This window comes from Etheostoma spectabile, chromosome 1 (assembly GCF_008692095.1).
Source record: "Etheostoma spectabile isolate EspeVRDwgs_2016 chromosome 1, UIUC_Espe_1.0, whole genome shotgun sequence".
Lineage (NCBI taxonomy): Eukaryota > Metazoa > Chordata > Actinopteri > Perciformes > Percidae > Etheostoma > Etheostoma spectabile.
Window position 1 is genome coordinate 19,472,908 of NC_045733.1, and position 27,628 is coordinate 19,500,535.

Sequence of the window (27,628 nt, forward strand, 5' to 3'; positions counted from 1 at the left end):
CAGGTTATTCCGTACGACTTTGGGTAGCTTACTAATTCTGCATACATTCAGCTATGAAAACGTTCACATATCAATGTTCAGCTCTTCAACCGTTTTTTTTTTTTCTTTACATGCTATACTATCACTTTTATTCCGTAATACTACACCATGAACTTTTTATCCCTTTTTTGACTTTGTGAAAAATGGGCCTTACACAGGATGAGGAGGGACAACTAATCCCTCAAAGTCCTGGCTCCTAACGGGCGGAGTCATCTCCCCATTGACATCAGAACGCTGAAAAGCTTCCGCATTCTAACATCTCTTCCAACTGTACCTCGGTTTAAAGAAAATAAAATTCAAAACAAGCACTTACAGTCAACTTTCATGTGTCTCTTTGTAGTTTGGCTTATTTGAAATTAATGTACTTGCACTTACTACTTTGTCTGGATTTTGCACCGTTAACGTTGAAAGCTCAGCTCAGCTAAATGACATGTAATGTAAAATACTCAATGCAGAAAAATTCCACTTTTGTTTCACACATTATTGGTGTTATTTGTCAATGAAATGTATACACATTTAAACCATTCCCACTTTTTTAACAATTCTTAGTAGCCTAGTTCACCTTTTTCTCATGCTGTTAAGCCAGCAAGCAGGTTTGCTTTAGAAATTTAGCTTTTCAGCTTTCACAAACATTTTCTGCAGGGAATTATTTAAGTTTAATATGCTATATATATATAGCACATTTCCTCCTTCCACAGAATTTGGGTCAAAGATGAGACATGTGGCCTACATTTTCTTTATATATATATTTTTTTCATTTTCGTTAAATTAACTGAACTATTATAAACTAGAAGGGCACTCAGAGAGCAAAGACCTTTGCCATGGCCAAATGCCTTCTGTTATAATTTTGACAAAAATGTAAAAAAAAAACATGAAGGTCAATGTAAATAATTTGGTACGTCCGTATTGGCTTCATTTTTTAGCACCAGAGGCATGCTGCGTGTTTTCAACCCACATCTTCTTTTAAACGTACCTAAATAGTTTTGTTGCCTAGACCTGACCCAACCGCGACAGTTACGTTAACCATTGAAGGGTTTGATTTTGTATTTAGAATGATAGCTTCGCAAGTTTTAATCATACAAGTATGACAAAAGTATTGACAAAAACCTTAGAATTTATAATATGTATGTATAATATGTCCACTGCAAAATAATGTGTTTTAAAATGTATGTTCTGTTTTGAATAAATTAAAAACGGTCAATCTTAAAATGATGTGAATTAGAAACAAATGTTTACCTTACTCAGTCACAGTAGATAACATTCCACAGGGAGCAGCGCAAACCCAACCCCCATATTTGCATCTCTATTCATATTATATATGAATAGAATATATGAATTATATATTAGTATTATTATATTATATTATATTATTATATTAGTTTTTGTTGGTGTAGTGGGAGGTCCTACACTCCCAGTTTGCAACTTTTTCTGTTACAAAATTACAAGTCCCAAGTTGAAACTGAGATAACCCTGATGAGAGCAATAAAAGCTGGATAGTACTTTTCATGAGAAAATTGAACTTAATATGTAAATGTGGTGGAGTGCCAGTGTCCCTTTTAACATCCCTGCCCAGCTAGAACAAGAAATTGCAGTGCATACAAGCATAATACCAGCAGAGGGAGCGCTTGGTTAAACATACACTCTTGAACCTTCAGTGTGGAACAAAGCAAGTTTGTTTCTTGTATCCAGCAGCAAATCCCTTTTATAATAAGTGCATGTGAAGAGCTGAAGCCTCCATTGCAAAACATTACGTTATCATTTTAGCATAAAATGGTGTGTTTAATGAACAACAAATAATATATTTGGATTTTTTTATGTTGGTAACATTCACCCATTTTATATTTGTGTGTATCCAAACACATCACATGCATGCACAGTGGGCTGTGTGATGGATGTAACCAAGGTATTGCAAATTACCCAGTAGTGTGTATCTGTTGTTGTTCCAAGTATGTGTGTGTGTTAGCGTTCTTAGTGACGTGGTAAACTCTAATCCGCCCTAATCCCAGGGCACCACAGTGGATGTCCATTAGCGTTAAATGCTGCTGCACATCTTTCCTTCCCTGTCTCTTTCGATTTCTACCATGTCTGTCGTTTAGTTTCTTATTGGCCTTACAAGCTACATAGCATAGCTTTAAATATCAGGGTTTACAGTGTATATTTGAGCCATGAGGCTCCAGTTTATGTGTCGTTAGGATATGCTCTCTGACCTCTCACCTCCCTGTGGATGAGTACAAGAAAACACAAAATTGTTTTTAAATTTGATTTCTATATACCATTTGTTATCACACTTATGTTACCTATTAAGAGGTACATAGTGGTTACATAGTAATAGCACCTAAAAAGACATATTCATAGGGTGAATAAATTACTGTAGTTATATCATTTTTTTCATCCGTAAAGCTAGGTCATGTGATGTGTGCAGGCTGAAGATGGACGTACCCCAACAACTGTCATCTGTCTGTCAGTGAAGAAAAAACCTATCAACACCAGAGAAATAAATCTCCCTGAAACGAGAAACACATGAGAAGAAAGAGTGATATATTTGTGTAACGATGTGATTTTCTGCTCTGTAAAACCTCATTTTTTGTATCATTATTTATTTATTTCTCTGGGAATCTTTTATTCATAGTCTCAATGTAGTTCAAAATAAAATAACTGTACTTGTGTCTGCCTTAGCTTAAGACAAGTGTTTGCGTGTCGTATGCTGAACATTGTAATATAAAAACTGCATTCAGTCCAGTTTTTTATCCTCCCTAATTTTGTCCTGGTGGTATGGGTGACCAACATGTGAATTGTACTTTTTACTATGCTTGTCTTGGTTCTGCTTGAGTTACACAGGACCAGGATAGTAACTCAAACCAGTACTGAAAGTCATGAAAATAGGAAGGAAGCTGAGTTTGAGTCTACAGTTATGATGGTTTTATTGGCATTTTCCAAGGTATTATTTTACAGTGACGGTCACAGTCTGGAAAGGTTAAGAGCCATGAAACAAAAGAGTGGCACTCTTGGAGATAAATATGGGCCTCTCTTCTGTGTGGCCTACATATGTAGCATGCGGTTGCCATGTTAGGATATTTTTGTCTGAATAAATGAATTATTCAGTGTCTCCTAGCAGCGGATGAGCATGCATAACACACTTGATATTGCAAGGGTTGAATCATGGGTAAAGCAGGCTGGCCTGGGATGTGAAGAGGTTGTAACCCCCCTGTAACTTTGCCTGGAATTGGTTAATGTTGAACTGTGACCTTAGCAAAGCTCCACCTCCTTTTAATATCAATCATAATGCTAGCTATTATAGTTAATGCCCAATCTGTTTCTGATGGTTAAACAAGAGTCCCTTCAACAATGCCACGGTTAACATATTTGCAACCTTATTATGAATTACAACAAATAAATTAAATGATCAACCCTTTCTTTTAAATGGTCAGATTTAGCTCCCTGAGGAAAAAGTACAGTATAAACTATCCAATCTGTGACATCAAATTGTGTTAACACTGCTCCATCAATCAAGTTGGTAAAGTAGTGGTGCACTAACAGCCAGGAACAAAAAGCCATGTGTTCATCTGAATGGCTCAAATACTTAACTGAGTATCCATGGTCTACGATGTTATTAAGATCTGAGCGGCTCTACAACAACATTAATAAATCTGTATTTAAACAGTGGCCTTGGTTAAAGGCTGTGTGGGCTGTATGTTCACTATATTCACGGCAAATCAATGGCCTTATCATGTAGCATCACAATGTTTTAACTGATGAATACACAGTGTGTCTTACATGGACAACACCAGAATAGTGACATGGGGGAAGGACATTTTGGAACAAGGTGTACTTACAGTTTATATTACACACAGTCTTAAAAAAGAGTGATGAAGACAGGACAAGTGATCTAAGTCAATGAAGACGTTGAAGAAGCACTATGTACAGTGTGGAGACAGTTTGGGTGGATGATGTGTAACAAAACTATTATTTCTTAACAAAATTAAAAAAGCAACAACACAGTACATTGACAACAAGGACAGGAAAGGGACGGAAGTAAGTGAAGGGCATAATTAAGGGGGGGGGGGGGGAGTATGATATGTGAATGTGTGCAAACCTCTACAGGTATCACAATAAAAGCATGACTTTGCTGCGCCTGCTGCTGAGCATAGGAAATGGGCGCCGGGCGGGGTTTGGTCGGTTGTGTTACTTTAAGGGTGATTAAACGGGAACGAGAGCACTTTTTGCTGCAGTTTAGCCACTGCCCAACATCTTTGTTGCACGCTGGTTGGCCTCGTCAATCCTGGTCTTGTTGGAATCGGCCTGAAAGAGACACACACAGTTCAGCTAGCAGTTGGTAAAGGGCGGTGATGAGTTACTTTAATGGAAAATGAAGGTTAATTTCAACCTGGTGTATTTCCTTTAAATGTGGCTATTGCTTTATTATGTTATTGCTAGGGATCATGCTAATGTTGCACTAGAGATTGTAGAAATTTGTGGAAATAATAAGCCACAAATAACAATGTATGCCATATAAAACATGATTTTTATAGGAATATTTTCAAACATATGTTTCTGGGTCTGACAGAAGGTAAACCCAGAATTTGGCCGCCTGAAATGACCATTATGGCTAAATTGCTCGCTGACCTAATCACCCTGCATATTCATCTGCAGAATATCCCAAAATAAAAAGAATGTGATGCCTCAGAGTCATGTTTTGGTTAACTTGGAGAATAATAGGCCACAATAGAATCACAACGGCCACATTCATGGGCAACATGCTTGAAATAAACTAGAATTATTCTTAAATTAAGACATACGTTCTGAACTAATAGACAAAGTGGACATTTGGTGTTTTTAACACCCTGATTTGGCATGTGAATCATTACTGTGTCAAGTCCAGGGTAACTCTACTCAAAATAAGCGCAGCTACGTCTGCTCTTGCATTGTCTAATGCTGTGCATGTAATCCATGCTAAATATCTGCTAAATACCCTATAAATTACCTACTATTTACTCTAGATTTGCTGCCGTTCATTTACTTAATTTACCCAGAGTAGTCATGACATTGTTAAACTCTCAAGGTCAGACTTTAAATGTCTAAATCTAACCACGTTCTGGTTGCCCTTATAGTTTTTCATACCTTCTCTTAGCATTAATACAAAAGGACCAATAAATGGCAGTCTTGAAAATCTGGTGCCCTGTGCAGCCTCTTGTTGCTTCCTAGATATTACAACAAGTCTCCATTATCCTCCCATTGTAGTTCCCTAAGATGTTCAGTAAAATTTTAGTTCCATGTTGCCAATATTTTAGAACATCACACTTCTAAATGTTAACTGTTGGCACTATCTTTGCCCACCTTGGATTGACCGTTATAGTAGATTGCTTTCACCAATAAGTATGAATTTAGAATGGTGAAGAAGCAACTACATCAAAGTCATGCAATTCTCTTGAAATAAAGTACCCTCTCCCACCAATTAAAATCCAATATTCTCCACGGCAAGTACAGTACCTTCTCCATGATCCTATCGACCTGGCGGTTCTGGGTGTCGATCTCCTGGCCCATGTCCAGGGCCATGTGACGCAGATTGCCAATGATTCCTCCCACTTGCTCCAGGTTCTCATCCATCTCATTCTCCCGGGCGTCATCTGTTACCCTGGAACATACAAGAGGAGCAACAAGCACTGGTTATTGGCCAACAAATGATGTTGTGGCTACATATGGCACATTGTGCTGGAAAGCACAACCTTCACCAATTCCTGAACCAAAAATATTCCAACATTTGGAATACTAATATTGAGACAGTCAAGAATAAAATAAGTTATACTGGTTAGTAGCTGAAATGTATTATATTTCCACCTGCTTTACCTCACTCATGTTATGGGCTGTTTGAAGAATCACTACCATGCACTTTAAGAGACCCTGATAATTCTCTACAAATCATATGACATAGTATTACTCAGTGATTCCCAATCAGAGAGTCAGATAAATATGACAGTCCTGTGTCAATTCAAATAATTGGCGATATAAACACTATTGTATACTAGCACACACACACATAAAAAAAGAAACATGAAATACCAGCAAGCATGCCAGCTACACACACACACACACACAGAGGGGAATGAGCAGCCCCCCTGCCCACACCCACACCCAGACACACACACACACACACACACACACACATCCACACACACACACACACACAAACAGACACTACTTACCTGCGGATAAAGCCCCCACTGATGGCCATCTGTTCACGTTCATCCATCACTCGTGCCCCTGGCTGGCTGTTCACCACTCCATCCTGATTCGCTCCCCAGGCCTGGCCCCCGCCCTTAATCCTACCACACACACATTTCAGTCAGTGACTGTGTAACTGTTGTATAACGTGCTTGTGCTTTTAAATGTGAATGTGTGTGCACACTGGTTTACTTGTTTGTGAATGCAACCAAGACTAGGCGTGCTGTGAGTGTGCATGTGGGTGTGTGCTGGTCAGTGTGTGTGACACTTTACGTGTGTGCACACTGAATGTGATTGTGTATATGCATGTCTAAGTAACTTTTCTATCAATTCATCATTAAAACATATACTTACATATACTTTTGGAATGCTTTGCATTATATGGTGTCAAGCCAATTAGTCTACTAAAAGCAACATGCCTGCCATGTATGATATACTTACATACATGCATTTGCAATCTATGAATAATTGATCTGACATGCAGATCAATTGAATCTGAGCACAATAAGCTCACATGTGGTTGTATTACAAGGTAATCAAGGGCCTTTAGCGACTCAGAAAACCATCTCCTTCAAGCACATTCAGAGGAGCACAATCACAGAACATAATGGCCAGACTTCAGACAGAGGAGGCACAACACACATGCAGATTGAGAGGACATGCAAGGCGGTGTTTGGCATGAGAAGGGAAAACATGAAGAGAGGAAGAGGATTAGATCATTAAAAGAAAGAAGTTAGATTAAAAAACATGAGTGAACTCTGATCATTTTGCTTGCAAGTCATACAATAGCTGTGATGAGCCCTTCATTTCATCTGGATGGATAAATCTGTAGGATGATACTGTATACAGTCAAATAGGCAAATCTAATTCTTAGCGTTTGTTTTATTATGCTCTGAGAATCTGATGAGTGGAGGGTACCACTGAGGACAACAGAGTTTAGGCTGTTTAAAAGTTGTATTTTTTCAATTTTCAATGAAAGCCGACTACTGTATGCACAACATTGTTGTTGTGAGGTGGTAAACCACACCCATCAGGTGCTCCAGTTTATAACAACATGCAAGAATTACTTTTCCTATGCTATTTGACCCAGCCATATAAAATGTCTAGATCAGATGAAACACATGACAAAGCAACAGGATCACATAACCAGTGGTTTGTGATGGGGAAGACCAGAGAGCTATAGAATAGACAAGATCTGAACCCAAAACAATCACATATGGAAGCAGGACCAAAATGGACCAAATGGAGGCAGCAAACTCCTAATATACCTTCATACGGAAAACAAAAAGTTCAAGCCAAAATCAGGTGGTGACTATTAAACAAACACCAACTGCTACAAAATGATGGCTGTGGTGCAAATAAAGCAGATTAGTTACATGTGCTACTGTCAAGATCCTGCTCAGCCCTGTTTTGGAGAAAAGAGTCATCTGTTGTTAAAATGTCTACTGGTGTAGATCTTTTTAAAAACTGTAGTAGTGCACAGTGAAGGCAAAGAAAAAATGAATACTAAAAATGGTTCTAGGTCAGATCTAAGACAGACAAAAAAACAGCATTTTCTACACTAATGGATGACATTAGAAATATAGTTCTGCATTTGGTAAATCATTAAGGCATTACTTAATTCACTCCCAGAGGAATATCTGAATAACTTGCTGCAAACCCACCACAAAATAACCCAAATCAGCCATTTATTACTTGGTTTGTCAGCCACTTGTGTTTTCTATAGCTCTGAGATAGACAGCTGTATACAGTTCATGTATTGGTCCCAGAGTAAAGAATGCTCAGCAGTGACTCACTGGCCATTGTTTGGCTGTTAAGGGCCAGAAACAGATCACACAGAAGTTTTGCAAAATGGGAATTGGGAATCCACCTTCATTTCAATGCTTTCAAAGTAAAAACATAGGGTTTAAGAGCTACTATTAAAATGGTGTTGAGTGTGGCCAGATACCAAGTTTACCTCACTCTTGTGTGATATTTCATTATGTAGGGCAGTTCTGAGCGACAGGGGCCAACTGAAGCATCCTATAGTTGCAACTTGTAACCTGAGGGTCATAAGCCAAAGTTGGTGTGTTTAATGGCAGGTATTAATTTTAGCAGCTCTCATGGGAGTTTTTACTGTATGTGTTTGATTATAAAGTTGCTGCACTAGACTGTCAATCACAGTAACTTCATTAATCCAAATCACCTTCACATCTGTAATTACACTACAGAAAACACCCTGACCAATCTTAAGGCTTGCTTGTAATCTAACCAGTTCATATGTACAGCCTTAAAAATGTAAAAGAAAATAGCAAACATTCAATAATAACTTAATCAATCATCGCATCTAAGAACTGGGATACAAAAAGCTAGTCGAAAGAAATAGTTTGACATTTTGGGAAACACGTATATTCGCTTTCCTGCAAAGAATTAGATTGTCGCCTCCCTTGCTCTACATATGAAGCAACCACCAGTAGAAAGCTATCTTAGGTTAGTATAAAGGCTGGAAAAAGCTAGCCTAGCTCACTTCAAAATAAAAACCACTGCCCACTGGCACCTTTAAAGCTCATTATTGACACAATATAGCTTGTTTAATCAGCACAAAAAACGTAAGTGTTAGCTAAGGAATAGTCTAGCGTATAACCCCCGTAAAAACTACAACGTGCCATTTTACACTTCAGTTTTGTACACATTTAACAAACAAGATATATAATGTTAATTAATTAGCCTTAGTAGTGCTGTAGGTAGATCTTGTTTGTTTTGAATAAACCAGACTAGCTGTTTCCAGTCTTTGTGCTAAGTTACATATTTACAGACTTGTGAATGGTAGCAATCTTATCATTGAACTCTCAGCAAGAAAGAGAAGCATATTTCACAAAACACCATACTATACCAAAAGATTGTTTAGCTGTAAGTTGTATACTGTCATGTGCACAATTATATTACCAGCCTTTTCTGAAAAATATATCAGGTGAAAACTTTGAGTTTCACCAATTCCAGGAACTATGATACAGTCTTGTATGAAACTTTATAAATCAGAACACTTTATTTGAATGTACTGCAAGAGCCCTATGTAATCAGTTAATTCATTTAAAACATATATAAAACACCAAGAGTTTCTTACAAAGCAGAAAAATGGATAAAATTAAATTTAATATAGAAGGCAACTAGTTGATTTATTATTGGGTTGGACTTTGTGCACAGCATCATGCTGCATCATGCTGCAAGGTTAGGCTGGGGGCTTGGGCAGGGTTTAGGGGGGTGGTGGGTGTCGTGGTCATATCTCTGCTGATGCTGCTACCTGCTGGAAGAGAATCTCTCATCCAATGTGGAATGAAGGGCTTTTGATAACAACAGCAAATAAAGTGGCATCAGACATGGTGTGCAGATGGGTGTGTTGTTCATGCATGCACACTCTTAACTTAAGCAAACACACCCTCACATGCATGCAGCACTGGTGCCTGTTCCAAAAGTGTGCTGTTGTGGCAATGAGCCTGATTGCTCACACCACAGTTCACCATGCCCTACACACCAGAAGACGGATAGAGAGGCAGGAAGGCAGGCACTGAAACACAAGCATTCAGGCGACACATGCAGCACCTACTTGTTACAGGGACATGAACATAGACCACAGAACTGTCCTAGATTGTTCAAATTCTTTTCTGCATCCTTCATGTCCTTATTGATTTGGTCCATTCCCTCCTCGATGCGCTCCAGTTGTTCTGATTAGCAACACATTGTCATTTTTCCCAGCAAAAGAACGAAAGCACGTAAGAAGAGAAGAGGGGAGGAAGAAGTTGTGGGTGGAAGGAAGGGATGGGGAGGAGAGGGGAAACAAAGGAGAAGAGACAAAAAAAGACATTGACTGTGACAAGAGAGACATAAGACATCACCACCACCAGCACTGGACAGGCAGAAGCTTGGGGCTCCTGGCCGGTACCTACTTTTTAATACATGGGCATATCAGACCACAGCATTGTCCTAAATCTTTTAAATCTTTCTCGGCCTCCTTCAGGTCTGCGTTCACCTTGTTCATGCCCTCTTCCATACGATCAAGTTGTTCTGGTGAGGACAAAGGCATGAGAGCAGTGAAATAAATTTGACTGGTTTGTTTTTCCAGGGTTGGCGCTCTACTCTACGCTGCAAGAGGCAAAATGGTTTGGCTAGATGTGGAAGGCAAAGCAGGCAACAAGCACTGAGAGTAGCTGTTGACAGTGACTGTAAAACATTGCTTTGCATGTGAATTTATTTCATTAAAATCTACAAGACTTTATTGGATTTTGTTTTGTTTCCTACTTCCATCCAAAGCGACATATTGATTCTCTGAGTATTTCAAATGAGCGACAGTAGCAACACCTGCATCAGTTGCAGGATGCTTCATCAGCATCACCAGCAGTAATCTCCATCAGTGAAAAGGGGGCATTTTGTCTTCTGGGAAAACTACTAAGGTTTGATTAGTCACATTGTAGTCCAGAGGACTAAGATGATCATATAACACTGGCTCAAGATGTATAGAACCAAAACACAATCCACAATCCACACAATATTTGCAGTATTGTAGTGAGGCACAGTGATAATTAAATTTAGTCTCCATCTGATAGCAAATAATAATAAAAAATTTGCATGGACACTTAATAAGGATAATCATTAAAGGTCTCCGCTATCAGGGTGAAGGTGTAAAATCTTAACCCTGAAAGCTAAGAAATCTACACAGGATTCAGGAGGGACTGCAACTCCCAAAATATAAGACAACCATATACACAGGACCTGGGAAGGTTGTTCTCTCATCCCATTTAGTAAAGTTTAACGACTGACTGAGAAAACTTGTAACATCTTTGTGGAAAACTAAGAACCCTAATGAAATCCCCTTCTCTCCCATGTGTGTGATAGATATACAGTGGTGCTCATAAGTTTACATGCCCATGCTTAAGTTGACTAAAAAGGGGAATAAAAAAAATCATCTTTTGTAAATAGATCTTAATGCCTTAATTTAAAAAAATCTGCTTGCCTCTATGGGAATTTAACATAGGGGAATGTATCGTTATGCCCCCTGTATTTTAAGGAAGAACATTTATGTATTTACATTATTCATTCACAAAGAAAAATGGTGTCCTTAAGAGGTTGGATTTTTCCTTTTTTTTAATTAAGGCATTAAGATCTGTTTACAAAACACAATTTTTTATTCCCCTTTTTAGTCAACTTCAGCATGGGCATGTAAACTTATGAGCACCACTGTGTGTGTGTGTGTGTGTATATATATATATATATGAATAACAATAATAGAGGATCAGTAGAAAGGTCTAAGATGACTTTTCTGCTAACTGTACGGTAGGACTAGGCGGTACAGTAGAGGCTGACTAAATGGCCTCTAGAAGTAGTCCCAGGCAAAGTGAGAGATTAAGTGAGGGAGGAATGTAAGAGAAAGAGATAGATAGATAGATAGATAGATAGATAGATAGCCTTTTTCACAGCAGACCTTTTTACGTGTAGTAGGGTAAGGATAAGTACACATGATACTAAAAACATTACTGTGTCACAGTAAACCATAACAGTGTGACAGTCACAGTATCAGGAACCTAAAGCTGAAGCAGCTAATTATTTGCACCTATAATAAAATGTAAAAATGTGTGCTGTGAAGAAAGGCCTATCATTTCTATGTCGGACCATTATTATAATTCCAGCCTTATACACTATGACAGGAACACATGTGACACAAATCAATGAAACAAAGGAACTTGGTGGTGCTAAAACTGATGGTGAACTGAAAACACAACCTGCAACATCTTTCCATTTCTAATGCTGGGTTAATTTGGAATGTATTCATCAGCTATGGCACCGTGTTTGGTTCTTAACTGCACGGATGAAGCATTTAATGAAGCAATTAGTAAGAGGTTTGATTTGCCCCTCTGACTACCTTCTCCATGGCAACATGATTTCACCAGAAACAAAGTTAAAATGATTAATTAAAATAATCCAAACAGGTGGCCATATCATACACATATAGGATTGATACAGTGTATTGACTATCTGTATGCTACACTTGTTTGATGTTGTATTGTTGCATTATCCTTCCCATCTCATTGCAGGTTAAAGTAAAGAATAACTTGGCTCTCCAGCTTCTATGGGATCTAACTCTTAAACTGTACGTTCCACCTCTTAAATTTACTTTACACACAGTGTCATGAGTTGAAAATGTAAGGAAATAAGACACATGTGTGTGACTCAGTGTATGGAAAATATCCAGAGTAGCTGGTTTAATGTATGTCATTAACTTGCGGTGTGCAAAGAAATCAATGTTTTGCTGTAAGTGGTGAACCCGCCAGGAGTAACAGAAAAAGACGAGACAAGCTGTACTAGTCCAACTGTGTCCAGTTATCAGTTTAAGGCAAGTAGATTTTATCATAAAAAACTAAATTGACCATGCTAATTATACATTTTTAACCAGAGCTACAATCTAACCAATGGTTTGTGCTCTGTGATTTGCTACTGGTGCGGGCTAGTGGAGGCAGAGCTGCACTCCATCAGCCCTGACCTGACTGAAGCGTAATTCAGGTCAACATACATGTAGCAGGAGGGCTGCAGTGAGACCTCCACCATAGATAATACATCACTGCAAGAAATGAAAAGACTCCTCCTATGTATGATTGTGTGTGTGTGTGTGTGTGTGTGTGTGTGTGTGTGTGTGTGGTGTGTGTGTGTGTTGTGTGTGTGTGTGTGTGTGGTTTAAAGGGCAAAATGATTAGTTACACCTACTTTACAGCTCAACAATACAGTAGTATTTACCACTAGCATTGGAAGCTAATATGTATCTTGTTTTCCTTTTCATAAAAGGGAATGTTTGATGTAAATTGTAATTATAACTGAAAACTGATTTAAATAACATGGCAAATATCGCAATGCCTCAAATTGTAAAGGCTTGTGTAGGTTAGCAGTCATTGTTAACAGAAAAGAGGGGTTTGGAAAGAGACACGGACAGATGGAACGAATGAAGACAAGAAAGAAATTCATGGCTATTGTAACCAAAGTGATATCCAGACAAAGGAGCAGGAGAAAAAAAAACATACAGAGGTCAGCAGAGAAAAGTGAAGGGGATGAGAGCAGGGGCTGGAAGAAAACAAGAGAAGAAGCATGAGATAGACAAAAGAAGAGAAGAAGAGGAAGACAGAAAAAGAAAGAAAGAGACAGATGGGGGATCAGATTAATAGGACATTTGCTGAGAGGCAGAGGTAATTTAAATCTGTGAATTGATTGCTGTCCCGTTCTAACAGCATTGAGCCGTGCATTGAGGTAGCCGTTATTCTGGTGGGAAGACAGGAGGGAAGAGACAGAGGGGAGAAATCTGTTCCTTTGACAGGCCATTTAGGCTGCTCTTTTACAAATGGAGCAGAGCACAAGCCAATAGTTGGTTTTATTTTACTTTTTTCACTGTAATTTTGTAATGCAGAAAACATATACAGTGGGGCTCAAAGGTTTGCGCACCCCAGGTAAATTTTTTTATTAATGTGCATAGAGACGCTAAGAAAAGATGGAATTATCTCCAAAAGGCTTCAAATTACAGATTAAACATTCATATAATAAGTCACAAAAAGTTATATTTTATTTCCATTATTTACGCTTTCAATATAACCGAAAACAAGTATCACAGCTTGGAAACGCTTCTTGGAGCCAGCCAAGAGTATTTAATTCTTGTTTGAGGTATCTTCGCCCATTCTTCTTCCAAAAGTCTTCCAGTTATTTTAAGGTCCATCCATTGATTTTCAATTATGTTGAGGTCAGGAGATTGTGAAGGCCATAGCAAATCCTTCAGTTTACGCCTCTTGATGTAATCCACCGGGGATTTTGAGGTGTGTTTAGGATCATTATCCATTTGTAGAAGACATCCTCTCTTTAACTTCAGCTTTTTCACAAATGGCATCAAGTTAGCGTCCAAAATTTGCTGAAATTTTATTGAATCCATTTTTCCTTTTACTCGTGACATGTTCCCTGTGCCACTGGCTGCAATACAACCCCAAAGCATGTTTAACCATGCTTAACAGCTGGACAGAGGTTCTTTTCATTAAATTCTGGGCCCTTTCTTCTCCAAACTTACTTTAGTTCATTCCGGCCAAAAAGTTCTATATTAACCTCATTGGTCCACAGAACTTGTTCCCACAATGCATCAGGCTTGTCTATATGTTCATTTCCAAACTTCAAACTCTGATTTTTGTGGTGAGGATGTAGAAGAGGTTTTCTTCCATGAAGACCATATTTTTACAAGTATCTCTTTTTTAAGTGGAATGGTGTAGCACAACTGCCAGGTCTTTGTGGATGAATCGTGCAGTCTAAGGTAGGTCTGGACTTGCTTTTCTCCCAATCCTGCATGTTATAAACTCTGCAGTGCCCAAACTTTTGCAGATGCCATTTTTTAGTTTTCTGTTATTTTGAAAGTGTAAATGATGGAAATAAAATCTAACTTTATGTGACATATTATACGAATGTCTTACCTGTCATTTGATGCCTTTTGGAGATTTTTCCATCTTTTCTTGGCTTCTTTATGCACATTAATACAAATTTTTACCTGGGGTGCCCAAACTTTCGAGCCCCACTGTATACCGGTACATAAAACGTTGGATTTAATATCAGGCAGTGGGCTGTGCATCTGCTGACATTATGGCGTTCCTAAAGAGTTTATCGTCATTTAAAACCCCACATACAGTGGTGTGAAAAAGTGTTTGCCCCCTTCCTCATTTCCTGTTCCTTTGCATGTTTGTCACACTTAAGTGTTTCGGAACATCAAACCAATTTAAACAATAGTCAAGGACAACACAAGTAAACACAAAATGCAATTTGTAAATGTAAAGGTGTTTATTATTAAAAGATGAAAAGAAAATCCAAACCATCGTGGCCCTGTGTGAAAAAGTGATTGCCCCCTAAACCTAATAACTGGTTGGGCCCCCCTTAGCAGCAACAACTGCAACCAAGCGTTTGTGATAACGTGCAATGAGGCTTTTACAGCGTCCTGGAGGAATTTTGGCCCACTCATCTTTGCAGAATTGTCCTAATTCAGTTACATTAGAGGGTTTTCAAGCATGAACGGCCTTTTTAAGGTCATACCACAACATCTCAATAGGATTCAGGTCAGGACTTTGGCTAGGCCACTCCAAAGTCTTCATTTTGTTTTTCTTCAGCCATTCGGTGGTGGACTTGCTGGTGTGTTTAGGATCATTGTCCTGCTGCAGAACCAAGTTCGTTTCAGCTTGAGTACACGAACAGATGGTCGGACATTCTCCTTCAGGATCTCTTGGTAGACAGCAGAATTCATAGTTCCTTTAATCACGGCAAGTCTTCCAGGTCCTGAAGCAGCAAAACAGCCCCAGACCATCACACTACCACCACCATATTTACTGTTGGTATAATGTTCTTTTTATGAAATGCAGTGTTCCTTCTACGCCAGATATACTTGGACACACACCTTCCAAAGAGTTCCACTTTTGTCTCATCGGTCCACAGAATGCTGTCCCAAAAGTCTTGGGGATCATCAAGATGTGTTGTGGAGAAATTGAGACGAGCTCTGATGTTCTTTTTGCTCAGCAGTGGTTTTCTCCTTGGAACGCTGCCATGCAGGCCATTTTTGCCCAGTCTTTTCCTGATGGTGGAGGCATGAACGCTGACCTTAACTGAGGCAAGTGAGGCCTGCAGTTCTTTGGACGTTGTTGTGGGGTCTTTTGTGACCTCTTGGATGAGTCGTCGCTGCGCTCTTGGGGTAATTTTGGGCAACCGGCCACTCCTGGGAAGGTTCACCACTGTTCCATGTCTTCGCCATTTGTGGATAATGGCTCTCACTGTGGTTCGCTGGATTCCCAAAGCTTTGGAAATGGCTTTATAACCCTTTCCAGACTGATAGATCTCAATTACTTTCTTTCTCAATTGTTCCTGAATTTCTTTGGGTCTCGGCATGATGTGTAGCTTTTAAGGATCTTCTGGTGGACCTTACTGTGTCAAGCAGCTCCTATTTAAGTGATGCCTTGATTGTGAACAGGTGTGGCAATAATCAGGCCTGGGTGTGGCTAGAGAAATTGAACTCAGGTGTGGACAACCACAGTTATAGTATGTTTTAACAAGGGGGGCAATCACTTTTTCACACAGGGCCATGATGGTTTGGATTTTTTTTCACCTTTAATAATAAACACCTTCATTTACAAATTTACATTTTGTGTTTACTTGTGTTGTCCGTGACTATTGTTTAAATTGGTTTGATGTTCCGAAACACTTAAGTGTGACAAACATGCAAAGGAACAGGAAATGAGGAAGGGGGCAAACACTTTTTCACACCATTGTATACCCACATTTTGGTGGAAAAGGGATACCTCTATAACAGAGGTAGATTTGTGGCATCAAAACTTTGAATCTTATAGTTAAGGATAAACCGGCAATACTGCTGATGTTATTCCTACTGTAGTAACCAGTAATAGGGAACTGGGTGTGGCGACTCTGATCTGGGTGTTTTATGAACAACTCTGTTCATCTTTGGCTGCAGCACCTGTGACTTGTAGACAGATATCTTCCCTGAAATCTGGGGAGACTCTGGACAGGAAAGACAGACCAAGAGTCTCTATCATATAACACTATACTGATCCAGTATCATATGAGACTAGAATTATTATTTTATTGTATTGTGTGAAATGTTGTCATTGTTAGTGTAAGAATTCTTGAGTTATGGCCAAAACGCATTATATTTGATTTGAGACATCCTGTTCACAATAATGGGAAGGAAGTGAGGTCACAGAACCCCTTCATCACCAAAATTGTATCAGTTGATTATTAAACCCAAATGGACATTTTTGCCAAATTTGAAAAAAATTCCCTCATGGGGTTCCTAAAATAATGCATTCAAAAAAGGACATACATTTTTATCAGGGCTATAACGATGTGTCGCGGAGTAAGAAGGCAGAATTGCGACACACCCCTACCAACACCCAGAGTTATCCTTCCTATCCAGCTCCAAAGCTACCACATCTTTAAATTACTATTAGTATTAGACCTTTTGGTGCCTTATTGCTGTTTTGTCTGGTAAATTTAGCTAACAGTAAAGACGGCTAAAAGCAAAAAGGAGGGGGTGCACCGGTAACGCTAAGGGAGGTGTAGCTAACATTACAAAAGGGCGCTGTTCTGAGTGGGGAGCCTGCGTCTGTTTCCCGACGGGTCAGTAAACCGCCGTTAGCGTCCTTAGCACCTTAGCACCAGGCTGGCTGCTAGCTGGCTGGGGGCTGACTGTGGATGTGACCCCGGGGCTGTAATGATAGCGGATGGCTGCTAGCTGGCTGGGGGCTGACTGTGGATGTGTCCCCGGGGCTGTGATCATAGTGGGTGGCTGCTGGCTGGCTGGGGGCTGACTGTGGATGTGTCCCCGGGGCTGTGATCATAGTGGGTGGCTGCTAGCTGGCTGGGGGCTGGCTGTGGATGTGTCCCCGGGGCTGTAATGATAGTGGATGTTTGCTAGATAGCTGGGGGCCGATTGTGGATGTGTCCCTGGGGCTTTAATCATAGTGGATGGTTGTTAGCTGGCTGGGGGCTGACTGTGGATGTGTCCCCGGGGCTGTAATGGTGTGTTTGCTAGCTAGCTAAATTACCATTAGATTAGTTGTCTATTCATACAGTTAATATTACTGATAAACATTTGGGTTAGTTCAGAGTTAACCGTGGTCAAAACAATCATACTAAAAATATCTGAGCGTGTTGAACGATGTCGTAATCTTATGTTACCCACCAAGAATTATATTAGCATTAGCATTAGCTACTAGTTAACCAGCGCCTTTCCTGTAGGCACCAAACAAACATTTACAGCACCAAAGCACTTTTCCTCTTCGGTCCCCCTACAGGTTCGGAGCGGAATTGTCCATTACTGTTACCATTACCATTATTCTTATGTCTCATTCCAAAGAGATAATAAACCACAGAAAAATTTTTGGAAGCATTGTTTTTAGGTACAAAAGAATCTTTGTTGTTGGATCAATCAATACTGAAATCAATCAATATCAATAAATAAGCTATCTGTTGTATAACTGTGTTGCATAGTAGGATGTCAAAAAGGAGGTCAAAAATCGTGACACAAACCAAACCCTGGGTTTGGTGTATCGTTACAACCCTAATTATTATATATGATACACAAATACTGAGATAATGTTGAGCGTGCCACAAGTTGTATAAACAACAACAAAATCATAAGTTACTATAAGAATATTTTAAAGTGGTGTTAGAAATGAATTGAAGTTTTGCATTATTTCCAGCTCATTACTCATTACTAAGCTGTCCCACATACAGTCTAAGTCGTGACCCAGATAGGAATATTATATAAGTAATATTATAATGGGCTTATAATAAAAAACTGTAAACAATTGTTGGCATACGTTTGGCAAATTCTGTACTGTGTTCATGAACACCATTAGTTATCATACTATTCAGTGGTTGGGGAATAGAGCCCACAAATAACATTTTGTATGGCACTTCTATAAACCAAACACTGGATCCTTCATTTCTCATCATGCAAATCGTTGTTTCTTAGACCCCACCATAACTCAAGTAACTTTCATTCACAAACATTACAAAGTGGAGTGCTCCTTTAGTTAACGGTGGATGAAGCTATAGTTTAGGCAGGAGTGGAGAGGATGTGGTTGTGAAACATGTTTGTCATTACCACTCAACGTCATTATTCTCTCCCCTCAGAGGAAAAAGAATGGTGGGTGTATCTGTTACCAGCTGACCTCTGACCTGCCAGTCAGTCAGTCAGTTGTCCTCTGTATCACGGCAACCAAGGTTCAGAGAGCTAATACATCAATTATTTGTTTTAAAGTGGTTTATGTCCTTGTTCTACTACTTAAAAGTAATTCTATGATAGCGTTAAAATATAATCACTAAGATTAACTCAATATACAGTACATGCGTTTGACAAATACAGTAACCATAAAAGTGTAAAGGCAAAGCAGAAGGCACATCCAGTATAATCCTTTTAGCCACTTTAGCTCAGACTGCAGCTGAGGTTACTTTTAAAGACTTGGCAGAAGCACACAAAATAAATTGTTCATCTGCCTTAGTAATTATTGAACCATAAAGGTCATTTTCAGAATCAGAATCAGAAATACATTATTGATCCCCAAAGGGAAATTCTGTTTTGCAGCTGCACAAATAGTTTTCATCTGTGTTGTAAATTTGAGTGGGACTCTATGCGACATACTGGACGTGCTGTTGATGATGACCCCCCCCCCCCCATTTTAAAGCATTTAAATAGCATAGCTGCAAGAGAGAATTGGTAGCAGATTGAAGACAGCTGTTAGAGAGATGGTGTTTAGTGATCTTTCCCTATCAACTTACCTCCCTGCTCATCCAACATGACCAGAGTCCTGATGCCGGCATCTTTACTCTAACAGACAGACAGAAAGGGAGATGAAAAACAGAAAGAGAAGGAAAGAAAATGAAAAAGAGGAATACATGTGACAGATCAGTGAAGGCCAACAGAGTCGAACAGAGCAGAGCTATCGGGACAGCAGAGGTGGGTCAAACTATAATTTGAAATCGCTTTTTTGAGCGTGGCTGACCTTGTCCATCACAACTGAAACAGCTTGATTTTGGAGAAATCATTTTGACATTTGGGGGAATACAATTATTCGCTTTCTTGCCAAAAATGAAACAGAGGATTGATTCAGCTTTCAAATCTGTGCACAGCATATGAAGCTAAAGGCAGGGAACTGCTAGGTGAAAAAATCCACCTACCAGCACCTCCAGCACCACCTAAAGCTAAAATGTTTATTGGCAACTTAGTATGTTTAGGCTTTGTCTTTTGTACTTATAAAAAGAAAAGAGATATAGAGGTTAATAATGAGCTGTCTAGGTGCTGGTCTGCATGTTTCCAGTTTTTATGCTAAGGTAAGTCACTGTAAAGTCCATCCGGCTCTAGCTCTATATTTACCATACAGACATGAGTATTAACATGGAATAAGCATATTTTCCAAAAACTATTCCTTTAAACTAAAACCGTTATCAGTTAGCCAACAAATACATGAGAGGATTTAGTTTCTTATATTTGACTTAAGAGTGGAGCAAAGTCAAGAAAATAAAACACTACAAAGGAAATACACATAATGGGAGTCTTGTTACTAAAATATTTTATAAAGAGTACTGTACCACTCTAATGTCCGAACGTTAATGTCCAGAGGTACTGTACATTAGGAGCTATACTTCCTCAAAGTAAGTAAATGTGTGAAAATCAAAGAAATTAAACCAAAAACAGGTAATCATGGTGTCCAAAGTGTCAGCCGCACATGAAAGGTTGGTAAACAGGGTCAGGAGACACTTTGGGTCTGTCTGTCAAGTTTATTTGTGCAGTTCTGTTTGAGAATCGTGCCTCATACATACACAGATTTATATACAACTATCAGGCACAAAGCAAAATTACAAACCTCCAAAAACCTGACACAAGATAAGCAAAACCTGCACAATCCTGCACAGATTCCCATGATATACTCGTCCACCAAATGTCATGTGCTATATTTGTTATGTTCACTGGGCTGGTACCAGATATTTGTTGACAAGGCTCCAGTAATGCAACATTCTTATATGGCATACAAAGTTGGAACAGGCTCAAACACACACAAAACATGAACACTCATGCAGACTCGTCTGCTGTTATTTCTCTGTGCATGCATAGGCTGAGCTTTGTCACATTATACCACACTTCAATAACCACATTAACCACTGGGCATACTACAAAACAACAGCGTTGTGCTCTCCATGAGCCTGAGGCTTACTCTAACTATAGATAACTAACTAGATATTAAAATCCAAAGGCCATTCAGTTCATGCATCAGCTATTTTGGATCAAAGTGTGCTCTGACCTTCTTGGAGCAGTGATAGATAGAGACCAGTGCTGGAGGCCACTAATATTACTATCAATCAAACCGCTAGTGGCCATGGATCTGTATTGGTGTAAGTGAAATTATTTTCTCCAGAAACATCATGTTACAAGGGAAAAAGCGGTATAATTACATGGGCTTTGTGGACACATAAATGACGATTAAATAATCCTTGACACTGAAATTTCAGCAAAGCAAATGTTTACAGACACTAGTGTTTAAAGCCAGTTATAGTGCTTGTTTACCCACCAGGAATCATGGGAAACCACAGACATGCGTGGGCAGTCGTGGCTCTGAACTACAGGACAGGATATCTGACCGCGCCAACTGGCAATGTGACATCACATGGCTCATCAGACGCACACACATACACACAGAATATCAGTTTTGTCGTACTGCTGTGGTACAGTGAGTCACAGAGTCTCCGGTTAGGACCTGATGATTTTTTAGCACTACCTCTCAAAATAAATTTCTGCCCAGGAAATGAACATGGAAGGTCAGGACAACTATTCAAGAGATTAATAGAGGCGTTTACTGTTTAATATCTTAAACCCCTATTTCTTTCTTTGTTCTTCATTTCAGTACTGGCATAAATCAGTACTTTTTCAAATGAGATTTATACACATGTAGTTGACTATTAAGGTAAGAAGTAATGTTTAATTTATGTCTTTTCATTTGTTTCTGTTCTGCCCCAGAACCATAGTTCTCCCAATGGTGGGGTGAATTAAAGGTGTTACTGAAAGACTTAAGGTGGTGTCTATATTAGTCACAATCCTTAAAATTAAACACAATCACTGACACTTTGCCCTGCAAATATGAAGTCGAAAAAAGTAAAAAGGTAATTACTACAATAATAAATTTTCAATGATTCATACACTTTTCATAGCATGAAGGTAATTAGCTTCATTAGCTGAAAAAAGGTTGACATCTTGGGAAATATTCTTGTTTGAATTCTTGCTGAGAGTTAAATGACAAGATCAACGAATCAATCTTCTCATCTAATTCTCAGCAAGAAAGCAAATAAGGGTATCTCCCAAAATGTCAAAATATTGCTTTAAAGTAGTGATCTCTTCCGCCAGGGAATCACGTTTAAATCATTTTGGGTCTTCTTGTCTTTTTCACCTAAAACAGCTGAAAAAAAAAACAAAGATTTCACTCTGAATGCAAATCCACAATACTATTTTATTATTATTCTCTCTTGAAAGATAAACAAGGATTTAAGACTAAAATAATAAATGACTCGTCGAGGCAGTGGGGTAGTTTCCAGTCTAGTCATTTAACAGCCTGCATGAAAGTAATATCACATCCATTTCTCTGCTCTATAAAGGAATTGCATTTGTCCTTCACAGACTCCTCTCAACCTCTCTGTTTATCTTTCACGCTCTCATCTCATTCTCTGTCCCTCTGTCTTACTTTCAATTTTTCATTTCCATCTCTGTCACCCACTGTCTTCACATTTCATTCTGAGCCATCGAGTAGTTTCGAGTCATTTCTTTCCCCCGTCTGGTGTGAAGATAAGAGTTTTCATAATATAAGAACTTCAAAAGCTCTGGATCTTTCTTCATGAATTTTTTTAAGAAAAAAGTATTCAATGTGTTGCACTTGCAAAGTTCATTCACAACACCTTTTCTCTATATTGCTGATACACTTTAGATACTGTACAGATTTATGCTGCAAATCCACAGATATTGCATGTACAACTGAACCAATTTTTTCGCTGTTTCTTTGATAAAAATAGTTAATAAGTAAATATCAATTCAATGATGAAAATGTAAGTTTTAATACTAGTTTCTCATAGAGGCAAAAAGCTAGTGCAAATTGATTCTGTAGATTAGAGTAAATAGTTAAATAAAATGTCATGCATTCCAAATCATAGCATATTTTTAAAACTAATTACAGTATTTTGAAAGATTAATAAAATTAATACTTAACCGTAAAGAAATGGTTTCCCATTTGGGAAATGTGCTTATTCAACGGTTTGATGAGAAGTTCAATAACGCACTTATATCTGTCTGTAAAATATGAAGCGATAGCGAGCTGCTGGTTAGCTTAGCTTATTATAAAAACTAAAAACTGGGGGAAACAGCTAGCCTGGCTCTGTGTGCTAAGCTAGCCGTCTGCTGGCTCCAGCTGCAAAATGACGGTCATGTCGCACACTGGAGAATGAATTATGGGTCATATTTGCATGAGACAAGGACACATTACATCACATCCTGTGAGTGTTTCCACTGTCTGACCACTAACTAACATTGTTACAGTATTATGTTTGTGGACATTACATAAATAAAAAGCACAATGATGTTTCCAAGAAAGAATGTATTTTTTAAGAAGTGTTTTATGGCTTTTATACATCAGTTGTTACAGTACAGTACAGTGTGCTGAACATCCAAAGAAGTGTAAAAAAGGAGATGCTCTCTGCAGCGACAGAGGTGGCTATTGAACTATTATTTATCAAAATGTATATGTTGTATTGTTCATAATATGTCATACAATAGAGTGACAGTGTCAGTATCACTATTGTCACGCTCAACCTCAAACTAAAACAAAGATTTAAGTGTTTTTTGATGCAAGTGTTTACCTTGTAAATTTGCATTTCATATAAATTGATTTCACTGTGTTTCTCTAATGCAAATTCATGCATTTTAAATGAGAACCCATGCATAATAAAATGATCATACAGGATTTGCATGGATTATACAATTACATGTTAGGTATTAGGCCCATGAGCTCAACCAAAACGACTTACTGAGTACAAAAGTAGAATAAGCTTCAATTTCTGGATCATCAAGACTATAAGAAACTTAGGAGCAAAGAGAAGAAGAGTAGGAGCTGCAGTGACAGTGTGGGTGTAATCCTTTAAGAGAAAAGTTCTAGAAGATGAAAGACGCATTAAAGAGGGAAGGGTTGGATTTATTCTATAAGGCAATTTTATCCTTCTTTTTCTTTCTCTGTGTTATGTTTATGGGAAACCCCTTCCATATTGACTTCACCCAAAATGTTCCTCCAACATAAAGTTGAAGTAAAGTTTAGAGGCAAAGTTCAGTATTGAGAAGACAATCATACATCCTACACAGCAAACCCTAGGCTCGATCTTTATTGTTTAGCATGAAGCCGGTATTTAAATATAAAAACACCAAGATAAGAAATCACATGAGCTCTCTGTTGTAAAAGGTCATGTGATGTGTGTCATTACTGGACTCACCTCTTCAACCAGAGACAGCATACGCCGAGTGCTCTCCAGAGACTGCAGGGATAGAAAGAGAGGGCAAAAGATTAGCTGTGAGTCCAAAGATTTATCACCTCACCTGTAACACCTGGAACACATATCAGAAAGATATCTTTGTGTGTTCCATAGACTGAAAAGTAAACAAAGCCAAATTACTGATACAGTCATATATTTCACCTTGGCTATTTTTTCTTCTCTTATCTCCTCTCATCCCAGGATTAATTATCTGATTTCTACCTTTTTTTGCTAACTTTCCAAACTCTGCAGGATCCCTCCAATTCCCATCCATTCCCTAAACCCTAAACATCATTTAATTTCATTACTAATCCTCATCACATATTTGCCCTGTGTTATCTTCATCCATCCCTGCCTTCCTTATTCCTACCTACCTTCCTTCCTTCCTTCCTTCCTTCCTATGACGTCCATGTAGCCTCTTGGCTTTGCATTATCTCCTCATGAATGTTTAATTAGGCCATTTGAGCTGCTCTATTATTCTGCTGCACAGAATTATATGCTGTTCCTGAGCTCCTCTACACTCATTAAACAGTGAAAAGTTCTTCCCTTTAAAAAAAAAAAAGCACTGTCTTAATGAAATAGTTTGAGAAAAAAATTGCTAAAACTAGGGAGGGTCAGCCTGCAGGAGACACTTTTGTATCTTTATGAGAACAGGTAATTAATGCATTTCATAGACCAAAAACCACTTTGACTGTAGCAAAAAAAGTCCTCACAACTCTTCAGTTTTTATGCTTTCTGTTGTGCTTCTTACTTCACCTACAAGTGCACAGTGAGTTACATTTCTATTTGTAATGTGTTGACTACAATTGTATTTAGCTGTGATGGTAGATGTGCAAATATTTGTGAAGACTGCTTTGAGACTAACTACCTGGGTTACAACCCACTCTCTGGATTTCTAAAATAAAATTTGGGTAGATTGTCTACCTACTATCTATCATTTACTTTTTTTGATATTTCTTTCTTGTCAATGTTGCAGCAGATACTGTAACACTATTTGTGTCAGTGGACAAATGTGTAAACATGGTTATGCAGGTGTACACAGGTTTGAGAGTGTGTTACCTCATCGGCTATCTGGTCTGCGCGTGTCTGCAGGTCTGCCAGCTCATTGCGCATGTCTGATTCATCGGCCATGATGACTGTTGAACTTTGACCTCAAACTAGAAAGACTGTGGCAGAGAGAGAGAGAGAGAGAGAGAGAGAGAGAGAGAGAGAGAGAGAGAGAGAGAGAGAGAGAGAGAGAGAGAGAGAGAGAGGTTAGTATACCAACAACACAACAAAATAAAGCTGTATGACAGATGTTTTGTACAGCATGTGACGGAGTGTTTGAAATAATCAGCATTCAGACTGCAAACAGCCCAGCATTAAAACTACTGACAGGGTTGCCTTGGTGGCAGTGTGTTGCTTCGGGTACCAGCATGACACAAAATACAATCCAGGAAGTCCAGTTTGAGTAACGGGTCTGTGAGTTTTAAGAAAGCTGTGATTTCCTAACCTTCAATATAAACTGGCTACTTGTGATGACGTGTGAAGTCGCTGAACTGCTTAAATGCTGAAATTCAGATTTCAAACAAATTAATAAATATTCATATGATCTTGGCTTTTTCTGTCCCCATCTGTTTACAGATTGAGCAAGAGGTTGGAGAGGTTGTTCTATAACAACAGGGTCAAAGCTGCAATCCCTCTCAGCAGCAGCTGTTGCCCAAGTGTACTTCAGCAAAACAGTGATGGGCATTTTACACAATACTTGACTTCTTTTCTGAACCTTGAAATTAACACTTGACAAAGCATCATGTCACACTAACTTAGGGCTGCACAATTAATCGAATTTTAATCGCGATCACGATTTTGACTTCCCAGGATCAAATTTGCGTGATCGAGCGATTATTTTTTTAAAAACGTCATTTCATACAACGCTCCGGGTTTTTTGCAAAGCCAATCTACCGCTACTACCGTCTGCTCATGAGCCAGTCAGAGTAGTTCACTGCACCCCGTGCATCTTAGCTTCTAGATGGAGACAGTCCCAGAGGACAGAGTAGCGTGAGGAAAACTCAACAGATAGCAGTCGGTAATACGTCGGTCTCAAGGTTTACCAGTTTGCCAGTAAACGCAACATTTGTTGAGTCTGTTGTTTTTCAGACAACAGCAGTGAAGCAGTGCTAGTCGGTGCTAGTTAGCGTCTGTTAGCTGTTAGCTAGTAGCGTCTGTTAGCTGTTAGCTCCTCTAGGACGCACCGGTGCTAATGTCCTCTCATCCGCTGCAATGCTGTTTATATGGATATGGTTTAATTTTGCGTTACGTGACCCATTTCATCTGTAAAGCCATGCCTGAGTGGGATCTCTCCTCTACTCTCTCTCCTCTTACTCCTCGCCCGGCCACACAGCGCCGGTCCACACTTCTGACATTTGGCTACAGTTTTAATTTTTTATTAACACAGCTGTATATTGTTAAATACGAGGGACAAACCTGTGTTTGTACCAGTGTTTCCGGGGTTACTCTGCTATCGCGGCCGCCACGGCGAAGAAAACAGAAGACGTTATTGAATGCAACTAACTTCAGTTGGTAGAGTAATAGTGTGAGACGGAGCTGCTGGACTTGGACCTGGGCCAGAGATGTGACCCATGGCCAGAATATCATAGTTCATAAAAATGCAGCGCAGTGACGATACAGACGTTTCATACACACGACGTGTGTATCCACCATTCGACCCGTGCTGGACCCGTTCATAATGAGTCAGCAGTCTCTCTGTGAGTAGCGTCCATCACACTCCCTCTCGCAGTTATAAATAGCCTATGTGACAATAAAATTTGTTTTGGCTAAAATCAACAAATAATCGTGAAAATAATCACGACCAAAATTTTGATCAAAATCGTGATTATCATTTTTGGCCATAATCGTGCAGCCCTACACTAACTAGAACTAGTCTGTGGGGGGCATGAATTACAACTCATTGCAAGTAAGGTTCTCTGTGTTCCCTTTAAGGTTCATAGACAAGTTCCTGCTGTCAAAGCCAATGCTCAGGTAGGAAAGCCTTTGTCATCCCTGCTCAGTTAATGTCAGCAGCACAGAAAAAGACCTTCAAAGACCTTCAACACAAGAATCAATGTTTTCAGATTTTGGGATACAAAAAAGGGGACAGACTCTATGGCTAAGCCAAAGTAAAGGGTGCATTGTTTACCTCATATCCACCAGCGATGCATACTTTGCCGTTTAAAACACTGTAGGTATACATAGATTCTGGTTTTGTTTATGGCCCTGGACACGCACA

The 27,628-nt window shown here is 39.0% G+C and overlaps 1 protein-coding gene across 2 annotated transcripts in view; it reads right to left on the reverse strand.

The window, feature by feature from the left end:
- Positions 1 to 2,941: 2,941 nt before the first annotated feature.
- LOC116694178 (synaptosomal-associated protein 25-A) overlaps positions 2,942 to 27,628 on the reverse strand; it is a 43,272-nt gene continuing 18,585 nt past the window's right edge. The window contains exons 2-8 of one of the 2 annotated variants that reach the window (XM_032523729.1): positions 25,423 to 25,529; positions 24,325 to 24,366; positions 19,585 to 19,633; positions 10,182 to 10,299; positions 6,240 to 6,359; positions 5,527 to 5,671; positions 2,942 to 4,338 (exon numbers count right to left, since the gene is read on the reverse strand). In XM_032523729.1, the coding sequence (XP_032379620.1) occupies positions 4,270 to 4,338; positions 5,527 to 5,671; positions 6,240 to 6,359; positions 10,182 to 10,299; positions 19,585 to 19,633; positions 24,325 to 24,366; positions 25,423 to 25,494 (615 nt within the window). In that variant the 5' untranslated portion in view covers positions 25,495 to 25,529 and the 3' untranslated portion in view covers positions 2,942 to 4,269. Of the gene's footprint in view, positions 4,339 to 5,526; positions 5,672 to 6,239; positions 6,360 to 9,841; positions 9,960 to 10,181; positions 10,300 to 19,584; positions 19,634 to 24,324; positions 24,367 to 25,422; positions 25,530 to 27,628 lie in introns of both variants that reach the window. The other variant, XM_032523719.1, reaches the window with a different exon arrangement.